Source organism: Budorcas taxicolor, chromosome 13, assembly GCF_023091745.1.
Source record: "Budorcas taxicolor isolate Tak-1 chromosome 13, Takin1.1, whole genome shotgun sequence".
NCBI lineage: Eukaryota > Metazoa > Chordata > Mammalia > Artiodactyla > Bovidae > Budorcas > Budorcas taxicolor.
In genome coordinates this window covers 39,390,683-39,415,927 of record NC_068922.1, presented here as the reverse complement: position 1 = coordinate 39,415,927, position 25,245 = coordinate 39,390,683, and the positions used below count along the sequence as shown (strand labels likewise).

The following is a 25,245-nucleotide window of genomic DNA, read 5'->3' as shown; positions in this document are numbered from 1 at the left end:
CATGTTAGCATGGAAACATTGCCCAAGGACAAAACCAGGGGCTGTCTTGTGATGTTTTCTTCTGCTCACACCAGCATCCTATTTTGATCTCACCGAGGTTCACTCCAGCTGTCCCCCATTCAGACATTGTGACCCGCGTGAAATCAGCGGTGTACCAGCTTCTGAAGATAAGGAGAGCTGACGCTCTCACAACCATCAGGACCAAACTGTCACTTGGAATTCACTGTAAATATACAAAGCAGGCAGCCCGCTCAGCTATAGCTCTGATCTTAAAGTGCCCATCCTACTGCTGGGTTAGAAAGTTCGTTCCTTCAACAACGCCGTATCGTGCCATTGCTCTCTGCCAGGCTTGGCTCCAAGCAGCAGGAACAGGACAGCTTCTGCAACACTGGTTTTGCAACAACCCTAAACTCTCAGCCTGGGCACTTTAGAGGTTACATAAGACCTGGGCAGCAGGGGTGGGGGAGAGAGGGAGCGGAGTGGGGAAAGGAGAGTCTGCAGGGCTCCCAGAAACACCAAATCCTTTCAGGTTAGAGGACCATCTTTTCCTTCTGCTGCTGGATTTTTGCCTCCTATCAGAACATGAGCTGGCTAAAAAGAAACAAAAAAAAAAAAAAAAAACAACAACATCAACTATTCTGTTTCCTGTCTGAGGATTATCTAACCACAAACACCATCATGGATTCCACTTTTACATAACTCTCTGAGGTACATCATTACACTCCACTTCTCAAAGAAAAAGAGACAACGTGAGGATATTGCAAGAATTATTTTCACACATGAATTATTGTACAGTATTACAAAGAGTTATGTGCAAAACTCCATTAAAAATCATTTACAAAAGGAAGTACAACACAGTATGTGTTGAGGGTTCCAGATGTACAGCAAAAGCTTGAAAAGGTACAAAGTAGAAAGCCAAACAAATCAGATGACTGGGCATCTTTACACAGTACAATAACATATTTCCCTAACTACCTGTGTGACACGAATACGAGAACTCATTCTCTGTGCAACCCCCTGACCCCCACCCAAACAGGTATTGTAAAACAGAAATTGAACTTCACCACATATTCCTACAACACAGACAGGCTTTTTGGTGCATCGGCAAACTCCTTTCCAAATGGTATTTATTTAACTCGATGAAACTCACATTATATGGTTTCTGCCCCAAAGAATTTGATGCTGTTAGTTTTGATTTATGTGGAAAGGGGGGGGGGGGAAACCTGTTGCTCCAATTTTTTTTTTTTCCCCTCATGGGGTTTTCAAAATTGCTTCCAAAAGCAAATAACATGGGACAGATTTTGCAAACCTCACTGCATATTTGCAGTATTTTCAGCATAGGTGGTTCCTTCTATCTCCTTTCCCCACTTCCTTTAAGGAGCCTGAACCAGCAGGCTCCACTCCTTAGCCTTCTGTTAAGAGTCTGTATTTCCCTCTCAGTCTCTCTCTACATTCATTTCTCTCCTGATCCTCAGCATCACTTGGTGAAAACACAAAACATGATAGCACTGAGCGTGAACAAGGTAACAAGAGTACATCAGATTCCTAAAGGCATTCTGTGGCCAGCGTCATCGCTGTAAGAAACCCAGCAGTCTCTCCCCACAAAGTGGCCGAAACATCCAGTTACGGAAGAGAGACTTATAAAATGCAATACTCTCAAATCCAGCAAGAGATTTCTTTTTTGCATCAATGTTAAAATCACATGCATAATTATAGAATATCTTAAAAGTTACAAAAATATTTTAAAAACCAATCCTGACAGTTTACCTGCAACTGCTATAAAATCTTCTATGAAATATATAAAAACACAAAGGCTCTTTGTAAAAAAAAAAAAAAGGAAGGAAGGAAGGAAGGGTGGATGAAGGCATCCACAGATCTGAGAGGTCCTTGATGCACTGCATCGGACAGTCTTGTCAAACGCCTGCTGCTGAACTCGAGAGAAGAGCTGGTACTTCAATGTTTATTCAGTACATATACACACACGTGAGCCAACCCGAAACCTGGCTGAGGGGTAGGCAGCAAGCTATCCGGGGACACTTGAACCATTGGATGCAACTCTCCAACTCTCCTTCTCTTTGCTGAACCTCAGCGAGCTCGCTGGGGAGTCATGGTTAAAGATGCCCTTGGCCAAGTGGGCCTGTGGATGGCTCGGTCACGGGTCCTCAAGGAGGTGACTGCACAAGCCCGTGGACGCCAGAGGCCAGGTTCCTAAGTCTCCCTCTTTGGATCCACCACTGGGAAGCCTCGTGAGTCCCCTAGGAGGTGCTGAGGTCTTCCTCCCCGTTCTGGAAGATGATGCCATAAGGATCCTTCTTGATGCGCTTGTAGACGAAGTGGAAGACGTGGGGCTGTGGCCGGCTGTGCAGCTCGGCCTTGATCTTCTGTGGGTACGTGTCCTCTGCGAGCTGCTGCCATGTTTCGTCCACAAAGAGGAAGAGGCTGTACTCCCGGGGGTCGGCCACCTTGAACTTCTCGGCACAAAGCTGACACACGTCTTCAGTGGTGACGTACGGCCTCACAAGGAGGGTCTTTCCTGTGCAGCCACTGTTGACCTCCTGGAATGCAACCCGGAGGTAATTCTGCAGGGGAAGGGCGGGGGAGAGATTCGGAGGGACAGAGTCAGAAAGGAAGAGAGGCGGCACAGGGGAACCCGTGGGATGCCAAGGAGAGGGCCGGCGGGTGAGCCTCACTGGGACGCCTTGGTGTCAGGACACGCGGCCCCCAGGCAGGGAAGGGGGCTGATCCGCGGCCCCCAGGCAGGGAAGGGGGCTGACCGCGGTCGGGACAGTGGAGAGCACACTGCAGGGTCTGGGCTGCTGTACTGTTGTTGTTTAGTCGCTCAGTCATGTCCGACTCTTGGCAACTCCATGGAGTGTAGCCCGCGGGGCTCCTCTGTCCACGGGATTCTCCAGGCCAGAATACTGGAGTGGGTTGCCATTCCCTTCTCCAGGGGATCTTTCCAACCCAGGGATCATACCCGCGTTTCCTGCATTGGCAGGTGGATTCCTTACCAACGAGCCACCAGGGAAGCCCTGTAATTCATCTCAAATGTCATAAGCAGGAATTCTGTTCAGCCCTGCTCTTTCAGTCCCTTTCATAAAGCTGGGCTGAGAAATTCCTGGTAAAGAGTGTCAACTTACTGCTACCCTGATCTTGCCCCTCTAGCCTCCAAAACTGTAAGAAATAAATTTCTGTTGTTCACAAGCCAAAAAAAAAAAAAAAAGAGTGTCAACTAGAACTGAAGCCGGGTTTATCCCCAGCTTGAAAAATAAACCAAAGGGCAGAAGAGCCTGAGCCAGGACAGCAGGGCGAGACACATAAAGTGAGGACATAGGAGCACAGCCCCGTCGGCTTTGGACTGCCTTTCACAAGCCTACGCAGGGGCTATGGTGTTACTGCGGACAGCTGACCATCCTCCCCTCCCCTAAGGGCAGTTTCACACCACTGAAGCCAATGCAAGGCTCCAGGCAGCTCTGAGCACCCTGTGGAAAGGTTGGTGGTGATGGGGGGCAGGGAATATGGATTCTGTGGAAAGACTTGGGAGATGTGCTGACTGGGTGCAGGTGCTGCCATGTAGAAATGGAAGGTGTCGGGGCAGGGGGCAGTGGGTGTTGGCAGGCCCCATGTCAGAAGCAGTGCCAGGCAAGCAGCGTCACAGGACAGACTGGGGTCCTGACCAGGGGCAGGGTGTCCCAGCCTCCTGCCCGGTTCTCCCAGAGTCTGTGGCCCCGAATTATCCTTCAGCTCCACTGCTTCAGGAGCGGGGGTTATAGGGGAGGCCCTGTTACATCGGATTTTCAGACAGAAAATAAATACATCTTCCTTTTCAAAACATGGCTGCCCTACTCAGGCATGAAGGGGAGTGAAGCACTCTGCCTGGGTCCCTTGAGGTTCCCCTGAGGGTATCCTGGGCTGATAGAAAAGAGAGCTCTCTCAGGAAGGACAGTGTGCTCTGCACATGAATGATAAAGTCGAGGCTCTGAATTGGAAAGTTTCGGGGCACCTCTGAGTACACACCTGCCCTGTTTTACTTACCCCTCCCCCTCTCCCCCAGCACACGTGGTCCACACGCCTGGTGTGCATTCACTCACTGACTCCTGGAGATGACTTTGTGGAGGAGGCCTACACGATCCCCATTTGATCAGGGAAGAAACTGAGGCACAGAGAGGATAGGTAACTTTCTCAAGGCCACACAGCGGGCGAGTGGCAGGGCCAGCGTTCCAGCCTCTTGCCCGTGAGGTGAGGTGCTGCCACTCCAGCGTGAGCAGATGCGTGTGTTTGTGAGCCTGACTTAGGTGTTTCGAGTGCAGCCTCGCTTCCCGGCTTTGCTCCTATAGCCAAGCTGAATCCCCGTCTTGGGCCTGCTCTAAGAAGATGTCCGTCTGCAAGGTGAGTGAGGCAGGTGGGGAGGGGTGTGCGTGGGACAAGGGCTCCGTGGACTCCGGGGGGTCTCTGGTCGAGAAGCTCCAGATAGAGACAGGGGACTGGGGGAAGGTGGGAATTGGAAGGACATGCATTTTCCTTTTCTCCTGCCCTCTTTCCATGCTTCTCCTCAGAGGCTGGGCAGCCTCCAGAAACCCCTGCCTAGACGGCTGACAATCACTGCATCCCAAGGGCCCATGAACACCTGGATGTTCTTCAACCATCCCAGGGGTGGGCGGTGCACAGGATGCCTTCTTGCCCTTTAGATTTATGTGCTTGGGAAGGAAGTTTCTGGAAACACGACTATCCTTAAGAACACCTTGCTGACCCTGCCTTTCCACAACAGGCTCCTTTAAACCAAATGTAGCTTTTGAGTGTTTTCAGAACATTAAAAAGGCAAAAAGGGCAAGGAAAGTGAATTGGGACACAGAGACAAATCTGGCCTGCTTGGGAATTTACCACGTGGCACATGGACTCAGTCTGGGTTCACAGTTCTGCTGGAAGCTTTTGAAATAGTATTCAAAGACCTGTGCAGACTCGCTCATCATTTCATAGACTGTAAGCTCATGAAGCGATCCTGTGTTGGGTCAAGATTTCTACAGCCTCAACCCGCCTCTCCTCTCCAGGAAGCATGCTCCATAGGAACCCCACCTTCCCAGCACCCGTCCATGGACAGAGAAAATTCTGGATGGGGAATTCAGAAGATTGGGCTCAGATGCTCATGCTTCAGCTCTGGCCCTACCAGGCTGCCAGAGCTGACACTGCCAGTGAGACCCTAGGGTCTTCTGTTTTGGGGGGAGGGGCGGGGAGAGGAAAAAGGAACAGGGTCATAGCACCCCTCTGTCTTCTCAAAGAGGCCAGGTCAAGTGCAGGGCCTCACAGGGCTGTTTCCATATGGCAGGTTACCTGTCTGCCACCTGTGCTAAAAGCATCCTTCCTGTAGGCTTCCTGAGTGCCCAGGTGCTCAGTATCCACACTGAACCTTCACGAGGAAATCCTGCCCTCATTTGACTATTTCCTTAAGGGCAGCAGAACTTGGGCCAAATCCACACACACACACACACACACACACACACACACACTCTCTCTCTCTCTCCCTCTCTCTCTTTTAAGGAAGAGAGAAGTGAAACAACAAGGTCAGAAGGTGGTTTAAAATATCCCTTTTCCACTGGGTGATTGGATGAAGGGGTGGGGGTGGGGGGTGCTGAGCCGCGTGGGCCATGAGGAAGCAGCTGGGCCCACCCCGGCCGCTGGCCACGCACCTGGAAGTCATCCACCGAGGGGACGGTCCGGGTGGTGGTCCTGCGCTTGTGCCACTGCCTCAGGGTGTCCCTGGCCTCAGAGCTGAGTAGCCGCGCTGCCTGCTCTTCCTGGAAGTTCTTTATCAGGGAGAGGGCCCCATAGGCGCTCGTCAGGTAATAGCCTCCTGGAAAGGGTAGACAGAATGAGTTCTCCAGGGTTCACCTCTGGGGACCACAGGAGGGTGACCACAGAGTTGGACGTCAGGCTCCACCTTGCCCCTTCTCTTCCACATGCATTATTTATTTATTTATTTGAGAAAAGAATCCTCTTCCATTCATTCCTGCATTCCTCCCCACGGATGTGCAGCTAACCCAGGCCTGAGCCACTGCATGGGGACTGAGGACCAGGCCCTGCTTTCTGATGGAATTTCCATTCCAAAGCTGAGACTCACAGAATCAACCGAAGTGCAACTGTGAAAATGCTTTTCCAGAAAAGGTCAGAGCTCTGGAGCCTGACCTATTGAGGGAGAGGGGTGTGGTGGCTTGTGAGGGCAGCGGGGTCCACTGCTGAGGTCAGAACATCTTCCAGTAGGAACAGGAGTCCACACACCTCCCAGAAACACCTGCTTTGAAGCTTCTCATTTAAGAATCCATACGTTCTAAATTTTAAGTGAACTATACATTTTGAAAGAAATACACAATATACAAGTGTGCTTACAATAATATGGGTTTTTCAAAAGAACCTCTCCCTCGTGTTTCCCTTTCTTACCCTTATATAGGGACTCACAGAACAGGACATTTAGGAAAAGGTTAATTTACAAGGAAAAGGAAGTGACGCCCCTTTTGCCAGTGCATTTGGGAATGATTTCCTATGTTTGTGCTGTGCTGAGTTGCTCAGTTGTGTATAACTCTTTGCGACCCCATGGACTGTAGCCCACCAGAGTCCTCTGTCCACGAGGATTCTCCAGGCAAGAATACTGGAGTGAGTAGACTCCCCCTTCTCCAGGGGATCTTCCCGACCCAGGAATCGAACCCTGGGTCTCCCACATTGCAGGCAGATTCTTTACCAGCTGAGCCACCAGGGAAGCCCTCTTATGTCTGAGGGAGTGTTAAAAACACTTACAATACTCTGAAAGGCATGTAAATGTGTTCACAGGTTGGTCCCAAACTATAGAGTTGTCCGATAAGTTCATTCTGGTTTTCCTATAAGGTGTTACAGGAAAATGGGAAAGAACTTTTAGGCTAACTGAGGTGCCTTTCTGGAACTTGTAAAGCTCTTCGCTGGAGAAACACTAGAGGGCGCACTAGATGCTTATTACAAACTCCGCAACTGGACGCTGCACGTTGTGGACTGAGAGAAGTTCTTCGTCCAAATACCTGTCGAATCTCCACCTGAGCCAGGTACAGAGCCCAGCTGGGTTTGTAAAAGTTAGAATCTGTGTCCCTGCTCCATAGATACATAAAAAGAAAACGGATATTGGCGTGTTATTCATGCGGGGACCAGAAGTTAGCTGTGGTTAGATGAGCTTTGTCTGCCAAGTGTCACCTCCACTGCCAAAGTACTGAGTGTTAACACAAGACCCTAGAGAACTTTCTCTCTGGTCAACGAGTGGCAACACTCAAGATGGCAGGTGGTCCACCATCTAGGAAACGAGTTGAATGCCCCCTGCTAAGTCATACTGGACGTGGAATCTGAGAAACAGTTCTGTGGTTTTCAGGTCACTGGCAGAGATTTCGGGGTCATTTTTTTTTTTTAAGATTTTTGATGTGGACCATTTTAAAAGTCTTTTCTGAGTTTGCTGCAATATTGGTTCTGTTTTATGATTTGGTTTTTTGGCAGCGAGGCGTGTAGGAGCTTAGCCCCCCAACCAGGGATCGAACTAGCATCCCCTACGTTGGAAGGTGAAGTCCTAACCACTGGACCACCAGGGACATCCCTGGAGGTTATCACTTACTGTCGCATCCTCTCGCCCACTCTGAGCAGCACACCTTCTATGCATCCATCGTAGGTCAGCCTTTTGTTCAGAGTCATTTGACTAATTTAGCAGATTTACCACTCAGCTGTACACAGTAGAAAGTTTCGAGTGGCTGAGTTTTACTAATATTTTACCCATGAACAAATTACATGATTGAGTGAGAAACTCAGTAGTATGGAATTTAAATGTGACACAGAGGATTTCAGGAAAAACCAATGTGGACCTAAGGACTCAAGAGAGGCTTGTGGAGGTGTCAGAATTGGAGCTTGGACTTGGAGGGGCCACGACTGTTGAGTTGGGGAGGGGGGTGGTTTGCTTTGAATGTCAAATTTTTCACTCCATGGCTCAAAGTTCAGGCCACTGAGGAGAAAACTCCAAATGTTGGAAGCACAAAACTGACCACACTTGAAAACCTGTGGATGCAATTAGAATAAGGTTTAAATTTCAGCAAAACCAACCCTGCCACTAGGGCTGTGCACGTCAAAGGGATTCTATGACATCTTTTCTGTAAATGAAACTACCTGCTTAAACGGCAGAAAACTGATGTGGGCTGTGCTTTGGGCAGTGGGGCAGGATGCAGGGCAGGACCAGCCGTGCGTCTCCTCCTGGTCTGCCAGCCTGACAGGGCCGCCCGGTTCTCCCAGCAAGGAGCCCAAGCAGCCAGGATGTGGCTGAGTGAAGGCGGGCTCCAGTGAAACCCCGAGTTGACTGACTGCTCTGTGTGTTTTTTAGCTGCGTCCTTGTCTTTCTCTGTGATTCCTGGAGGTGAGGACCTGCCCACCTGTCACTGACACAGTACCCTGGGCAGTGCCTCACTCTGAAGAAATGCTGGGAAAGGTGACAGGAAGTGGCTGTCTCCATCCTCAGGTCACAGGATGTAAGCACGTGTTTGTCCCAAGTACACAGTGTCAGCAACAGAATGGTAATTTTCTGAGGGAGGCTGGCATGCCTTTTCCCCAAAGCCCCAAGAGTTCAGCACACTTATTACTAGAATTAAACATGACTGAAGCTCAAAAAAATCCTCGATGCAAATACAATTATAATAATAATGCTGTGGAAGAAAGAAAAGAAGGGCATGGAGATGAATGTATGTTTCCTCCTGGTCCACGGACAAAGCCACATGCTTCCTCCCTCCTGGGAATCCCAGGGCAGAGCCGGGGAGGAAGGCTACAGGCAGGGTCTGGGCAGTTTATCCTGGAGGGTCCGGCCTCAGCATCAGTTTATATTAATGAGGGGAGATAAACCGGGAAGAGGTAAAGGGATGGATGAAAAGATACTCATCACTGGTCCTGAGTCAGCGGGTCCCTGCAGGGGTGGAGAGGGACCACAGGGCTCCCTGGAGGTCAGACCCTCTGACCCAGAGCCAGGCCCTGGGGACCAAGGGAACTAATGCACACGTTTCGGGGGGTGACTGCACTGCTGTCTCCTCCAGGGAAAATCCCGGGATGATACATTCCCTGGGGAATCCCATTGGCATGTGGATGGACCTTTTTATTCAAGCCCAGACTAAAACTCACTAGAGGAAAAAATGTTAGGCGCCAATTCATCACTCAAGAGTCCATCTGGGCTGAGACATGAAATGAACTGTCAGGACACACAGGCCGAACAAGCTCCGATCTGATCCCCTTTAGACAAGCTCATACAAGAGTCTTGTTATTTCAGGCCTGTGTACCACGGTGACAAACACCCTAATTATTTCCATAAAATACCTAACCCTTGTGTAAGGAGAGGGATTCCTGTGAAGACGTGTTGGAATGAGGCAGACAGGAGGAGGGTGACTGAACTGACAAAGTAAGTTGAAAGCAAATCGCCCAGATTTTTTTACTCCACTGTGGTTTGATGTTAACGATGAGCACGTGCTATCTTTTAAGAAAAGGAAATCACTGATGCTATTTTCATCTTGAAAACCAAATTTAAAAAATAAAGATTAAAACAAAAGATAGGCCTTTGTCCGATTCACTGACACAACAGTGGGCAGTTGTTCTGGCAATGGAAGTATTCTGCAGCAAAACTTTACAGCTTCCCTGTGAAAGCAAAGAAACCATTTCTTTTAAAAAATGGCCCTGATTCTACTGAACGGTATTTTTTTTTACTGCAACTAAGCAATCTCAGTGAAGTATAATTATGGCAGGGTTGCATTGTTTTGTGTGTTTTTCCGACTTTTCCAAATTTTCTGCGACCAATACTATGACTTCTGTAATCTGGAAAAAAGTCAGTACCTTCTCATAAATGAACAAAACTAAAATGGCCATTAACCCTGAATATATCAAGAAGCACCCATGTAAGTATCAGATGGATCTGAGGTCTTATTTGGGGGGATGAAAATGTTTTGGAGCTGAAAAGAGTTGGAGGGTTGCCCCAAATGGCAACTGGACTAAACGCTACTGAATTGTCCACTTTACAATAGTTAATTTTAGTTTAACCATGAATGTACTAAGGGCTATTGCATTGCTCATTTTCAAATGGTTACCTCATGTTCTGCGAACTCTGCCTCAATTTACAAAGAAAAGAAAATAAAACTGAAGGAAAGCACCCTGTTCCTCCCACTTCTCCAAAAGCCTGCTACCTTCTCCATGTAGCAGAGACGGATCCAGAAGCTCCATCATGTACTCGACCTCCGTGTCTAGCTCCAGCATGTCACATTGCGCTATGACATAGGTCAGGACCGGCAAAAAGTCATCTGCTCCGTACATCCTCCCTGGAGTAGGAAGAAAGGAGGGGGGACAGATGGGGTATTTTTAGCCACATTTCTCCCTTTCATGTCCTACTTGCTGCTTTTATTAGCAAAGAGCCATGCAGGGGAAGTGAGGTGGGTATTTCTGGAATCCTACAGTGGGAGGGCTCCTCCCCACTGCCCTCATCAGAGGCCGACCCTAACTCACAATTCCAGGATGAATGTCCGAGTCAGTGAACACAGGGGAAACTGTTTTTCCATTTCCATGATTTGCCTCAATGCAAGCAATAAAACAGGGCTTCCCTGGTGGCTCAGCGGTAAAGAACCCGCCTCAATACAGGAGAGGCAGGTAGACACAGGCTTGATCCCTGGGTCGGGAAGATCCCCTGGATCTACTGGAGTGGGCAACCCACTCCAGCATTCTTGCCAGGGGAATCCCATGGACAGAGGAGCCTACTGGGCTACAGTCCATAGGGTTGCAAAGAGTCGGACATGACTGAGCATGCACACACGTGCAATAAGAGTCCTTTTTTTTTAAAAAAGGGTTTAACTTTCAGCAAGTGACAGAATAAAACATCTGCGTGTCTACTTACAATGTTTCTCCTTTGTGTCTTCCTTCCTATTGCCTTCTGTGCAAATTAACCAAAACATAGTGACCAAAACCAACTGGAGCAAGGAACAACCTGTCCTTCTCCATCTTCAGTGTGACTTAAATGTGCTCAATCGCTGTACATTGAATAAATACATCTGATTAATATCTGACAAAAAAAATGGTCAGTCCGTACTATGTTTTATTACGACAGAGATTCTCAACTAGCAGTGACTCTGCCTCCCAGGGAAGTCTGGCATTGTCTGGGGACATCTTTCACGCTCATGACTGGACGTGGGCGTGCAAATAGCATGCATCCGGATGCCGATAAACTTCCTAGAGGAAGTGGGATGTTTCCACAGCAAAGGACTAGCCAGCTGTAATGTTATTAGTGCTGAGGTTGAGAAACTGCCTGAGAACAGAATCCTGTGCAGATATAATGTGGGGGACTTCTTACAAATAATTTGACAGACCAGAAAATACACTTTTGGGGACTTCCCTGGCTGCCCAGGGGTTAAGACTCTGCACTTCCAAGGCAGGGGGCGCAAGTTCAATTCCTGGTTGGGGAACTAAGACACACATGCTGCTTGGCTCAGCCAAAAAATAAAAGAAAATACATTTCTTGCATGTGAAGTATGCTTCAGAGGCAGTGTTCATCCGCCAGCATCACCAGCCCGGGAGTTCATGTGTTAACATTTCTGCTCAACAATCTGCAAAGTGCATGCCCATGGTGACCTCCTCCAGCCGTGAGAAACAGAGCCTGTGTTTTCTCTCTGCTGCCTCTCCATGAAGCAGTTTCACTCAAGGGAAACACTGTGATCATCCAGGGAATTAAAAAGGCTCACCCAAGTCCTGGGGTACCACAGGGCTCATCACTACCCATAAATCAGGGTCACTCTCGCATCTACACGCAGGAGCCCTGGGGACACCTGAGGGCTGACATGTGTGAATTCCTATTGCACTGCAACAGCTCAGAGCAAAGAAGGGATGGCCGATAAATGACTATAATGAGAGCTGAATGCTCCAAGTTTCTGACAGATGCTATCACGGACACAGGCTCTCACTGGCCAGAATGCAGTAGCAACAGGAATAATTGGAACTATCTCCACCACGCTTGGGGCTGTGCAAACATTGATCTGTCTAATGCCCACCTTAGGAGGAAGGCTAAGGTCATACCAAGGACAAGAACAGAACTGCAGCTTGGAAGGTTGATTACTGAGGCCGAAGCCCCACAGTTAGAAACCCATTCCCAGAGCCAGGGTCTCAACTCAGACCCCAAGACTGAGTCTGTATCCACTGCCCTGAATTAAATCTTTTTTTTTTTTAAGCTTAACATAACTTTTTTAAAGGTTTTTTTTTTTTTTTCTTTTTTGGATATGGACCAATTTTTAAAGTCTTTATTGAATTTGTTACAATACTGCTTCTATTTGCTTTGATGTTTTGGCCACAAGGCATGTGGGATCTTAGACCCCTGACCAGGTATCTAACTCTTGCTCCCTGCGTTGGAAGTGCAGTCTTAACCACTGGATTGCCAGGGAAGTTTCTGAACTAAAGCTTTCATAAACTGGCATTGTACAAAACTCTTGTTGCCTTGCCCTGGATTTTTGGCGCTGTTAATTTGTTGCATGTGGACTAATTTGCCAGAACCAGAGTAACACCTGCATTTCTGTGGGCCCCTTGGTAAGTCAAGAAGCTGAAAGGAAAGCCCAACACTTCCCAGCCCCATCGGAGGGCCAAGAGCCTGGATGGTGTGGTAGCCTCACCTGAGTTGTTCTCCATGACGGTATAAATGAGCTTGCAGACTCTCAACAGCAGCATGACCTTCTTTTCTGGCGAATACATCTTCTGCATGGTCATGAACTTGACCTTGATTTTCTCCACATCCACAAAGTCAGGGGTGGGGGCGAAGACGCCTAGCTCCTGGGGATTCCTCTGCCGCACGAGCTGCAGGTTCTCCTTGAGTTGTTTCCATGAGCCATCGGCCACGTGGAAGTGCTTCAGCATGGCCTCGACGTGGCCCTTCAGGGGCTTTAGGATGCACTTGTGCATGGCCTTCTCCAGCACCACATCTGCCAAAGAAAGCGCAGCCACTGTGACTGTTGTCTGAAGAAAGAAGAAGCGTGAGGCCTGCTTTCTGGAAATGCACACCTGCAACTCTGTGCATTGGTTATTGGGCAGACATGTCCCAACTGTACAGCCAATCAACCAAAATTGAGCCCCACATCATTTACACACCGGGCTTCCCTGGTGGCTTGGACAGTAAAAAATCCGCCTGCAGCGTGGGAGACCTGGGTTCGATCCCTGGGTTGGGAGGATCCCCTGGAGAAGGAAATGGCAACCCACTCCTGGAGAATTCCCATGGACAGAGGAGCCTGGCAGGCTACAGTCCATGGGATCACAAAGAGTCAGACTGCGCGACGAAGCACAGCACACACGCATTCACACACCAAACTTGTTTTTCCTCAGTAAAGCCAAGAAGAGTGAATCTTCCCTAACAGTCTTATAGTCTCTCTTGCATGCAGTCAGTACAACTGAATATATTTGTTTTAACTACTTTTACACCTTCTCACCCATAAGTATAGGTGAATATTCTAGAAGATATGCTTTTGACCCAGTCTTTCCACTGAAGAACCAGTGAACAGTTAAGTAAATGTGTTATGTTAAAAGAAGGATTTGCTAATAAAGGGTACCAGCTCCCTCAAAATATTCCTGAGGGAAAAATTCAACTAAATACACATGGTATCTTGGATTGGATTCTGGACCAAAAAAGTCTTTCTATCATTTACTATAAAGGATATAGTGGGGCATTAGATGAGATCTGAATAAACCTGCAGATTAGATAATATTGTTAACAGTGAATCTGGTTTCTTTCACACAGTCTGTATCTTGGAGACCCGGCCAGCTGTGTCTGGAGCAACAGTGTGCTCTTTTTCACAGAATGACTCTTCCTTGAAAGTTAATGAAAGTTAATGTTACTGCAGTTTTGTAACACAATGTCCCTATTTTTAGATAAATACCCACTAAGTATTTAGGGAGAAAGGGATACAATGGCTGCAACTAGCTCTCATGGTTTAGATAAAAGGAGGGGATGTGTGCATGTGTGTGTGTGTGTGAGGGGATGTGTACGTGTGTGTATGCGTGCGGAGTCCGTGTGTATGTGTGTGTGTGTGTGTGTGTGTGTGTGAACAGAATAGCACTAATGGGTGAATCCGGGTGAAGGGCAGACATGATTTCTTCATTGACTTTTTGCAACTTTTTTGAATGTCTGAGCTGATTTCAAAATGAAAATTTAAAAATTCTTGAAGTGCGTTTCTGTTCAGAATTAGGAAATACCCTTAGGTGTAGGAGGCATTATTTCCCCCTCTTTCTTTGAAATGGTTTGCCCAGTGGAGAAGCCTTCTTGGCTGACAGTACAGTAACCAGGACCACAAAGCTGGAGCTCTGGTCTGAAGAGGGTCTGTGCTGTGAGAAGCTTTCTGCTTCTTCCACATCAGTTTTTCCATCTCAAATGTTTCATGTTCTCATCAAAGCTGCCTGGGTAGCAACCACCCCTAGGATGCAACACTTGGGGATACGATTTCATCTTGGAAGCCCAGGAACCCACAGCAATAGCCAAGTTATCTCTCTGGCCCTTGGCATTCCTGACAGACATCAGATGACACAGGACTCGAAATGATCACCTATTATTAGAAGATCAGGGACAAAGAGAAATGTAAGCAGGATATACCTATAGAAACAAAAGGTCGAAGCAAAAGAGATTATACAGAAGATGAAAAACAGAACAACATTTCTTCACATCTGGCATTAAAACAAATTGCTGTTTTAAAACAAATTAAAACCAAGTTTGCATTGGTTATGCTGTGTCAATAAATTTCTAGAAAGTCATATAGCATCTCTGACTTCACTTCAAATGGCCACTAGGATGAAAAGTCAACAATAGTAATCAACATTGAGTGCCCAGTTGGACTAGGTTTTATTTCATTATCTCATCTAATTCTATAGTATCTCTATTATTTTTGCACAATATGACTATTAGGGCTTTTTATAGATAAGGAAACAGATTTGGAGATGTCTAATGGTTTGCTTGAGCCCATAAAACTGAACACTCTGCTTTTCAAAGTCAATGATTTCTTAGTTCTAAAGTTCATGGTGTTTCATTAACATTCACCAGTTTACTGCTCTATCCAAGGATTCTGCAGCTACATTCCTGGTGACCCCTCCCTCTGCTGGAAGGAGGTCACCAACGGGGGAAAAAGCCACGTCAATCATTAATTAGCACACACATGAAAGTTGGGAGCAGCTTTACTCATAACAGGCCCAAACTGCAAAGCACCCAAGGCCCAACCCAATGGCATGGATGCCAGGAGATAAACACACAATGGAATTCAGAAAATGGAATGCAGACAATGGAAGATTCATTCCATGAAAAAGAGCACGCTGCTGCTCCGGACACAACTGGCTAAGTCTCCAAGATATAATCTGTGTGAAAAAAGCCAGAGTTGTCTCCTTTAGCACGATGTTTACACAAAGCTCAAGGAGAGGCAAAACCAATCTATGATGACAGGTCAGGATGGCAGTCACCCTGAGAAATAAATCAGGCTTCCGCGGACACTTCCAGGGGGTGGAGACGGTAGATGCCTGTGGTGGCTACATGGATAAAGAATTGTCAAGCTGAGCACTTGAAATTTATACACTTCATGGATATATGTTAAACCTCAATAGCCATGTGTATAAATCAAACCAACAGAAAACACCTAGAGACCAGCCTGGGCTTTTCACCTTGAAACCCAAGGGCAACTTTTACATTCCGAGCAAGTCTGATCATCTCAGGACCAGAGTGTGCACACAAACCATCTCCAAAAGGTTCTATGCTGTTCCTGGGGCTGACAGCAGACAGCTCGTCCCCAGCCAGCTGAGTGAGTCTCTTGAGCAGCTCATCCTTGTCCCCAGGGAAGGGGTGCAGATACTGACCTTTGAGCCACAAGCGCCACTCTTAGTAGGAAATGCAACAGCGGGAATCTGCTAGGAGGGTTGGCATCGAGGGCCCACTGCCTTAAAACCCCCGAAGAAACAAATTTTTAGAATATTTTTAAAAGGCTATAATTTAGAAATGAGAAAAACTGCTCTCTCTGCTTTCTTTTTCAGGTCTTCACTCCCAACCACCCCTCCCCGTCCTCACAAATCTTTAATAAATACAATGAATAAGAAAAAAAAGTCTAAATGACAAGGACCCAGTACCTGAATGAGTCTCTCCAATAGGAAAAGAAGGTCATGCTTACGAAGCAAGACGGAAAAATGATTTTAGGAAACAAAAGGAACAGAAAATCTTTCAGAACGTGGACTAGCTCAGAACAAAAGGAAAGAACAGATCAGATCAGTCATATGGCTTATAAATTACTACTATCTGTTTTTCCCTACCATCTCTGGTTACTTTACATCCAAGAATGATGCTGTTCTAGGCACTTGACACGCACTGACTCTTCAGCTCCTCCACCAAACCCCTGGTGGGAGGACCATGATTTCTTTATTTTTATAGCTGAGGAAACCCAGAGACACGGATGCCACACAGGTACCAAGGGGAGCCAGGATTCAAGCCCAAGAACTGGTTATGTCAACTGTGTTTATCTACCAAGAAACAAAAAGATGCCGGAGAACTGTCTGCACTACAACATTTTGAGTGTTAGAAACCGATTGCTAACTGGATAACCCACAGGAAACACAGTTTCTGAAAATATTTATAGAGATCCTATCAACTGGTTCTAAAGTTCATCCACTCAGGGAAGTAGTCAGGGGCATGAGCCTAGAGCTCCCTACCTTAGTGAGACCTGTAAATGCAGTGATTTACAGGAAGCGCTAAACGTGTCGGCCTCTAGAGCCATGAGGTGATTGCCCCGTCTTAGGAAGGAGGACAGAAGCCTAAGGTCTGTCACTTCCCTCTGATCAGAGGCACGGATTCCAGAGAAAGTCAGGCATGAGACGGGAACCCATCACAGGACAGGCCCGCTCATCAGCTTGTCTGGACACTTGCTGCTCCCCAACTGCTGCCAAAGAGGAAGCGAGAGTCCAGAAGCTGAAGTTCAGCGAAGGCGCGTGTCTTAGAAAGAGTGAGAGGAGGTGGCCTGGAAGCCGGCCCAGCTGTGTCTTTCTAAGTGACTCTGGCCTCACCACTTTACCTCTCTCACTGCCACTGCCTGCAACTTCTGAACTGCCACCTACTCCTCGCCCAGGGCAGGGAAGACAGGAGCACTCTGAACCTGGTTAAAACAAAGCAATTCCCAGTATTTGCCACAGAACCCAGAGTCTAAACAACACGATGTCCAAAAGGGGTAGGTTGCAACCTACATGACAAAGATCAAAGACAAAGTGAGGTCATACAGCCTCTTGGCTTATTCAAGTTCTAGCATTCTTTCAAGAAAGGAAAGTAGAAGAAATAGAAGTTAACATTTGATGACAAGAGGCAGACCTTTTTTGTGGGGAACTCAAACTGTGAAGTGCAAACGTGCACCATCACGAATACCGACGGGCACATCTGTTTGCACAATTCCTGGGACAAGGGGCGGGACGGAAGCCCATGCTCTGTGCCGGCCCTCGCTGCAGCCCTGTCACAATGAAAGAGGGCCCTCTCCCTGAGGCACAGAAGTTAAGTGACCTTCCCTGGACGGTGGGGAACCTGGTTGTTCCTACCGCAAGGAAGTCAGGAAATAGCATAGTGGCCCTTGCGCTGTACGAGAAGGGCAAAAGGAGCTGCTTCTGTCCTTCAGTGCTAACATGGTCACCTTTGGCTGCACAGCTGGATTAAAAATCGGGGCTGAACTGGACGGGGTACTAAGTGCTTTCCAAGCATTCCAAACACTTTTATGTACTTTACATGTATTTAAACTACCCTTTGACTGACATGAATACATAACTCCTATGTGTTTTCCCTTGGGTCTTCTGAGCTATAGTCAGGAAAAGAGGGGCAGTCTTCTATCTATTCAAACTAATTTTCAAAAATAATATAGATGTGCTTTTCCTAGGCTGCAAGAGGTCGAGGCTTCTCTTGCTCTGTACCTTTTGATACTGTACTGAGATCGCCTCCTTCCAGGTGACATGCACACAAGGACTAGATCAGAGGTCAGAGTCAAGGTGGTTTAACTCTTTGCTCTGCACCACTGTGCCTCTCGGCCTACAACTTTCAGAATGACCCTGCCTAAAACAGAGCAGGTAACACAATAACTCAAGGGATTAAACCAAACTCTGAATTCAAAATTAAAAGCTGAAAATCACACTAGATACTGAAGCTTGAGTTAGACTTATGCCTGCATGCTCAGTCGTATCCAGCTCTTTGAGACCTCATGGACTATATGTAGCCAGCCAGGCTCCTCAGTCCATGAGATTTCCCAGCCAAGAATACTGGAGTGTGTTGCCATTTCGCCCTCCAGGGGATCTTCCCAACCCAGGGGATTGAACCCACTCTCCTGCATTGGCAGGCAGATTCTTTTTGACTGTATCACCTGGGAATCCCCAGTCTGGAATGCTCATTTAAAAAAATGACATGAAACAAGGCAGTTTTAATTGAGTTTAAGGCTACTTTTTCTTCAAATAATGGTAATACTCCTCAGAAAAAATACACATTTTGACAGCCACTAAAAAAAGCAAAACCATATCTTGTTTTTCATTACTGACTTTTAGAAACACAGTTGGCTTATCTGTATCTTTGTTGAGTGTTTGTGTGCAACTTGAATGAAGTAGAAAGTTGAGGATTACTAACATTTTGGGAGTTGGAAAAATTGTTTTTCTTGAAACAAGACTTGAAAACAGAGGGATTTCCTTAAGATTAATATCAAATCAGAGGTAAAAATTCTTTTGCTGTAAGAAAATCAAAACAGTATCCACAAAAATGCAACAAGTTCTGCAAAGTGTAGATTTCACTACCAGAAAGTTGGGACTAAGTTCTCTCGTTGGTTGAAAGAGACTGAGGTGGAAGTGGTGTGATGTGAAAACCCACCAATAAGGAGTATGTGCTGGGATAACAAATGATGTCACAGGGTCTATACCTTACTGGGCGGGGCATTCAGGAGTGAGTACACTTCACTCTGTCCATGAAGTTACAGATCGTAGGCTTTTGAGGAGGATGCCAAATGGTATACATGCTTTTGTTAAAGCAGTTGCTTGTCCCTCCATGTACCACTTTTGCAGAGTGGAGGGTAGAGAGCTTACCACAAGGGAAACACGATATGTGGCCCTGGAATCAAGAGGGAGCTGGGTCAAATGGGAACTTCTCCTCCCATCAGGAGAGCAAAGCTGATGTCAATCAACCAACATCTGCTCAAGAACCTCTACACGGCAGGGCTTTGTGTGGCAGTGCTTTAAAGAGCAGTCTAAACAGAAGCCAAATTCTCTACAATTGGGCACCACCACTTAGGCTGGCAATTTTACAGCTTTGAGACTGTCATTCTTACCTGGAAAGTGCTGACCTACAGGGCTATGATAGGAGCACATGGACAAAGTGGCAGTTGGGCGAGAGCTATTTGGTTTTTTCATTGGCTTTTCTCTGTGCAACTGAAGAACTCCTTTGCGAAGAAGATTAGCACTGTATCCAAACACTAAATGCACATGCTTTCATATGGTTCTTTTTCACATATGAGTGATGGAATTCTACATGGGTAACAGCACTGAAATACCTCCTCCAACTTCCTTAATTTCAGGATGGAATTCTGTAGATCTAGGCTTTACATTCCCACCTCCTCATTCAGCACTCTCTCCCCCAGAAGCTGTGGGAAAGGAGGGCAGGACTAGATTTTTTTTTTGAAGAGAAACCCAACTGGCATTCTTGAAAAGCCTTACAAGCATCAGTTGACACCGGTTCTGAAGAAATTTGAGGTTTGGAATCCTGGGGGTGGCATTTAAAGTGAATCCACTCAAAGTGGATTATAACTTCCCAGGAAGTGAGATTGGTGAAAATAAACAGATAAACCAGAGGAGACCAGGGCTGAATCCAATCTCCCCTACCCACCAGCAGCATAACTCTCCACAAGTCACTTTATACACCTTGACCACCATTCCTGAATTTGCAAAACAGAGCAAAATCTACACGAAGGTGAAAACCGTGAGTTGATCACACAGCTCAAAGGAATCACTGTGTTAACAAGGTCTTAGTAAACTAGTGAGCCCTTCATTTAGGAATATGTAAAACAGATCATTTAGACTCCATTTTCTTGCCAGAGTCCGAATCTGAACTGGCACATTTAAGGGGATTGGTTTTCTAATCATTAGGATCACATCCTTCCTCACAACTGGGCATGTGATGAGTTTCTTAGGTCACCTTCTGCTTTGGCTTGCCTTCCTCTTAATTTCAAAAGCCCAGCACATTCTCTGCCCTTTTCAAAACAGAATAATAGTTTCACTGATGAAGCAACAGATATGATGAAGCATCTGCTTTAATGCAAAAGCTTAAACAAAACAAACCAATAAAAAAGTGTGGCAGTGTGTCACACATTCGCAGACAGTGGCACTCTGAGCTTCCTCTACCAATGGTGAGCCTACTATTCTAATTCCCTTGAATTTACAAATTAAATGTTTAAGTTAATTTTCATTGAGATATAATTGACAAATATAGTATTCCTATCAGGTGTATAATACAATTTAACAATGTTTTCCAATCTCCTTAGTTTCTTATGAGAAAATATGAACATAGGCACCAGCAGGGGAGAGGCTGCTGCTGCTGTTGCTAAGTCGCTTCAGTCGTGTCCGACTCTGCGACCCCAGAGACGGCAGCCTACCAGGCTCTGCCATCCCTGGGATTCTCCAGGTAAGAACACTGGAGTGGGTTGCCATTTCCTTCTCCAATGCATGAAAGTGAAAAGTAAAAGTGAAGTCACAACTCCATGGACTGCAGCCCACCAGGCTCCTCCGTCCATGGGATTTTCCAGGCAAGAGTGCTGGAGTGGGTTGCCATTGCCTTCTCTGGCAGGGGAGAGGGGTAAGGTTCAAAACACAGGGTTTAAAAAAAATAAATTGGGGTGGGGGGCTTCCTTGGTGGCTCAGTGGTAAAGAATCTGCCTGTCAATGCAGGAGACATGAGTTTGATCCCTGGTCCGGGAAGATCCCACGTGCTGCTGGACAACTAAACCCGTGTGCCACAACTACGGAGCCTGCACACTAGAGCCTGTGCTCTGCAAAAGAAGCTGCCACAAGGAGAAGCCGTGCACTGAAACTAGAGAGTAACCCCTGATTGCCACAACTAGAGAAGACCTGTGCAGCAACAAAGACCCCGCACAGCCAAATAAACAAAGTAAAAAAAAGTTTTTAATTTATAAGATTTTTTTTAATGTGGACCTTTTTAAAAGTCTTTATTAAATTTGTTGCAATATTGCTTCTGTTTTATGTTTTGTGTCTCTGGCCAGGAGGCACATGAGATCTTAGCTCTCAGACCAAGGGTTGAATTCCCCCCGGTGGTCCAGTGGAAGGCAACCACTGGGCCACCAGGGAAGTCCCCTCAAATAAACAGGCTCTGAATCCAAAGAAGAAAGTTCAGAAGCTGCACAGGCTAGGCCGGTATAGCCCTGGACACCTGGCTCCAGCTGGCAGAACCCGGCCTTGCTCCAGGGCACACGGATGCCTGCTTCACAGGGCTGAGGCCAAGACTTACTGCCATCGCTGGGACAGGCAGCCTGGATGTTAGCTTCCCTCCTCCTCAGGACCTTAGATTTTTAGATGGAAAGCTCTATCTTTCCAGAGCAGCAAAGCGTTTGTGTCAAAGACTGCTGGCCACATTCAAATCTGTTTTTGGAGAAGATGAGATCCGGGGCTCCAACCAACAGCAATACCCTATCTGAAATGTCACCTTCCGAGAAGCTAGCAGGAGGGCTTCCCCCCCACCTGCCGGAAGGACCGGCAGCTTCGGTCGGTGCTCACAGCATCGGCGGGGAAGGAAGGCAAAGCCTGGCTCCCCAGGGAGGAGCCTCGTCTCCGTGGGCTGGCTGGCACTGCGGCCACATAGCCCAGCGCTGACATCAGCGCCCGCCGGGCTCTCCGGCCGGTGCGGGGTCCGAGCCGGTCTCCCCTGAGAGGCAGGCTCTGGGAGGGCGGGGGCCGGACCGAGAGGGCCCGGGCTGCTCTTCCGTTGTCTCGAAGGCATGCTTTTCCATCCCCACGGCACATCCTGGGGCACATTCCTTCCAGCTTTCTCTCCAGCAGCCGGGCTCTAGCCACGCCCCACCCACCCAGGCGCAAGCCACAGGAAAACAAACAAGGCTTTGATTCCTTTGTGAGAAAATAAAAAAGCTGCTGAAACTCACTTCAAGGAGAGGGGGAGAGAGAGAGGCGGGGAGACACCACCGGCAAACCACACGCTGTTTACTACTTTCCACAAACAGACCCAATCAGAAAGAAACCGATTCCAGCTTTGCTTTATGAACGGCCTAGAAATGTTGGGTAGCTCTTTTTGATTGCTGCTGCCCAGTGAATGAGGTCTCTGAAATTTGTCCTTCAGAGTCAATCTTCTGAAGTTTAAAAAAAAAAAATCTCTTAAGACTCTAGGCCTGGAAAAAGAGAGGTCTTGCCAAATTCAATCTTCCCTTGGCCAAAGTAACTATTAGCAATTCAGCTCTCCAATGAGGTTAGAAAGAAAGTTATTTCCCCTTGACTTTGGAGAAAACACCTTTCAAGTGCCCTCCAAAATTTGATAATTATTTTTAAAGATACACAAAACAAACTTGTCCATTTGACTTTTTTATTTTTGCTTACTCCCAAACTTATTGAATTCTGTGATTAGAAGCCCGCAGGGCAGTTACCCTTTGGGGAGAAGGGGGACAGGGAGGGGTTCCCTGGGGACTTTGATGCTGTCATGTTCTGCTGCGCTGGTGCTTGCTCCCTGTGGCAACTCACCCAGCTGCACACCATGGCCTCTGCCCTCCTCTGAGGGTGAAAAAGGGCACTTTCCAACCAATACAGCACAACCACCCATGGCTTGCTGAGACGCACCTTCAGGAGACCCTCAGTGCCCACACAGAGGACAAAATCAAGCAGGCAACCGGAATGGTCCAGCCCTGAACAGACCCATCTGCGGCTCCCATTAGTCGTTCCCCCAAAGGTATCGGAGCCTGATGCTCAGCCCCCAAGCCAGGTATATAACATGAAGTCAACTTGAAGAAGCTGTGTTTCTAGTTCAGATCAGCCCAGGGGGTGGAGTGTGTTGCTGTTTTGAATTCCGGAGAAACCAAGAGAACTAACACAGGATACATTGTCCTGCCAGGCCACAAGCTACAAATATATATATATATATATATATATATACACACAGCATATATTTATATATTTTTTTGGTAATTTTATTGAAGTATAGTTGATTTACAAAGTCGTATTAGTTTCAGGTGTATAGTAAACTGATTCATATATATATATATATATACATATACACACACAAACACATCCTGGAGGACGAAATGGCAACCCCACTCCAGTATTCTTGCCTGGAGAATCCCATGGAAAGAGGAGCCTGGTGAGCTATAGTCTGTGGGGTTGCAAAGAGTTGGACACAACTGAGCGCATATATCCAAACATATATAGATACACACATATGTATTCTTTTTCAGACTCCTCCCATATAGGTTATTACAAACTACTAAGTATATCGGTCCTTGTGCTATACAGTAGGTCCTTGTTGCTTACCTATTTTACCTGCAGTGGGGTGTATCTGTTAATCCCAAACTCATCTCTCCCTCCCTCCCCTTCCCCCTTTGATAACCCTAAGTTTCTTTCTACGGCTGTGGACTTCTGAATTCCACTGGTATCTTTTCTCGATAGCACGTATAAGCAATTCTATACACACACATGTATTTTAAAGGCAAGGCGGCACTCACCTATCTGGTCTTCGGGGATCAGCGATTCGATGGGGGGGTCCAGCTCGGAGCTCTGGGACAGGTAGTTCTTCACCTGGGTCATGAACTGCCGGATGGTCTGCAGGAGGTCGGTGCTGGACACGTGGCACTCCTTGTTCTCCTGCAGGAAGCTCACGTAGTCCTGCACCAGGCAGCCGAAGTAGGTGCGCTTGTCGCGGGCCAGCTCGGCGATCCGGCGCACCATGCGCTTCTCCGGGGTCAGGAACGAGCTGAAGACGCCGCTCATCTTGCGGAGCTGGGACTTGACGAGCTTGGGCAGCACGAAGGAGCTGTTCCGCTTCTTCTTGGACTTGATGGGGGGGGGCATGGTCTCCTGGTCGCTCTCGCCGTCGTAGTCCTCCAGGCTGCTGTTGGTGTCCGCCTCGTAGCCAAAGAGGGGCATGCTGCGGTCCAGGTCCAGCGAGTCGGAGGAGGAAGTGGAAAGGCTCATGTCACTCAGCCGCTGGCGGCCCGCGCGCCACGGGGGCCGGGATGCCGAGGCCGAGGCGGCGGCGCGCCGGGCCCTTGCGCAATCCCCGGAGGCCAGGACCGCCTCCGCCTCCGTCTCTGCTGGGGCAGGGCCCCCCCCTGCGCCGCCCGCCGGGCCCGCCGCGGGCTCCGGGCGAGGCCGGCCGCCGGTCAAGGTCTTGGCGCCGCCCTCCGCCTCGAGGAAAGACGCCTGCTTCTTGAGCCGGGGTGGAGGCACGGGGGTGGGTTTCGCTCCAAGCCGCGCCGCGTCCCCGGGCTGGTGCAGGGCGACGGTTTCCGGCATGCCGGCCGGGGGCGCCACGGGCCCGGCCAGCTGGGGGCCGGCGGGCTGACTATGAATAGCGGGCGGCGGGGGCCGGGGCGGCGGGGACCGAGGCCTCTCGGTGCCATCCGCGTCGGGAGTCCGGGTGCAGGGCCGCCGGGGGCCCCCGCCGACGTCCTGGCTGTGCACTTTGAAGAACAGGGGATTAATAAAGCACAGGGCCCCGTTGGTCTGGCTGCACTCCAGTTCCGAGGGCGTCCTGGTTTTTATAGAATGCACTCCATTTATCAGGCAGAGCTGACGCGAGGAGGCCGGACCCACGCCGTCGTCGCCGCCACCGTCGGAGGAGGGAGGCCTATGGGGAGGTGGAGGGTTTGGGGGTTTGTTGTCAGCTGGAGAGCTCCAAAAATCTGAAAGTCATTATCAGTGAACACAAGAATGTAAATACAGTGCACTCGGCGGTCCATCACAAACAGCACACTCGCCTGGCAATGCATGGCTTTGGAGGGGAGGTGCTACGCTGGAGTGTGGTGTTTTCCTTTCTCTCTCCCTCTTTTTTGCTTTTAACTGCATTCCTTTACTGGAAGGGCTGGAAATGCTGCCAGGCCCAGCTGCGGGCTCCCGGGAAGGTTCAGGAGGCTTTGGGCTTCAAGGCTCTTGAGAAATGGCTTGGCTGTTGCCCACAGAGGGCCCAGCCCTTCCCCAGGTGAGGAAAAAGGAATAGTGGAAGCT

At 48.1% G+C, this 25,245-nt stretch overlaps 1 protein-coding gene across 3 annotated transcripts in view; it reads right to left on the bottom strand.

The window, feature by feature from the left end:
- Positions 1 to 795: 795 nt before the first annotated feature.
- The window catches only part of RIN2 (Ras and Rab interactor 2), a 204,943-nt gene continuing 180,493 nt past the window's right edge, over positions 796 to 25,245 (bottom strand). For all 3 annotated transcript variants that reach the window (XM_052650794.1, XM_052650796.1, XM_052650795.1), the window contains 5 exons: positions 23,745 to 24,923; positions 12,666 to 12,971; positions 10,206 to 10,337; positions 5,685 to 5,848; positions 796 to 2,579 (listed from right to left, as the gene is read on the bottom strand). In XM_052650794.1, the coding sequence (XP_052506754.1) occupies positions 2,256 to 2,579; positions 5,685 to 5,848; positions 10,206 to 10,337; positions 12,666 to 12,971; positions 23,745 to 24,923 (2,105 nt within the window). In that variant the 3' untranslated portion in view covers positions 796 to 2,255. The remainder of the gene's footprint in view (positions 2,580 to 5,684; positions 5,849 to 10,205; positions 10,338 to 12,665; positions 12,972 to 23,744; positions 24,924 to 25,245) is intronic.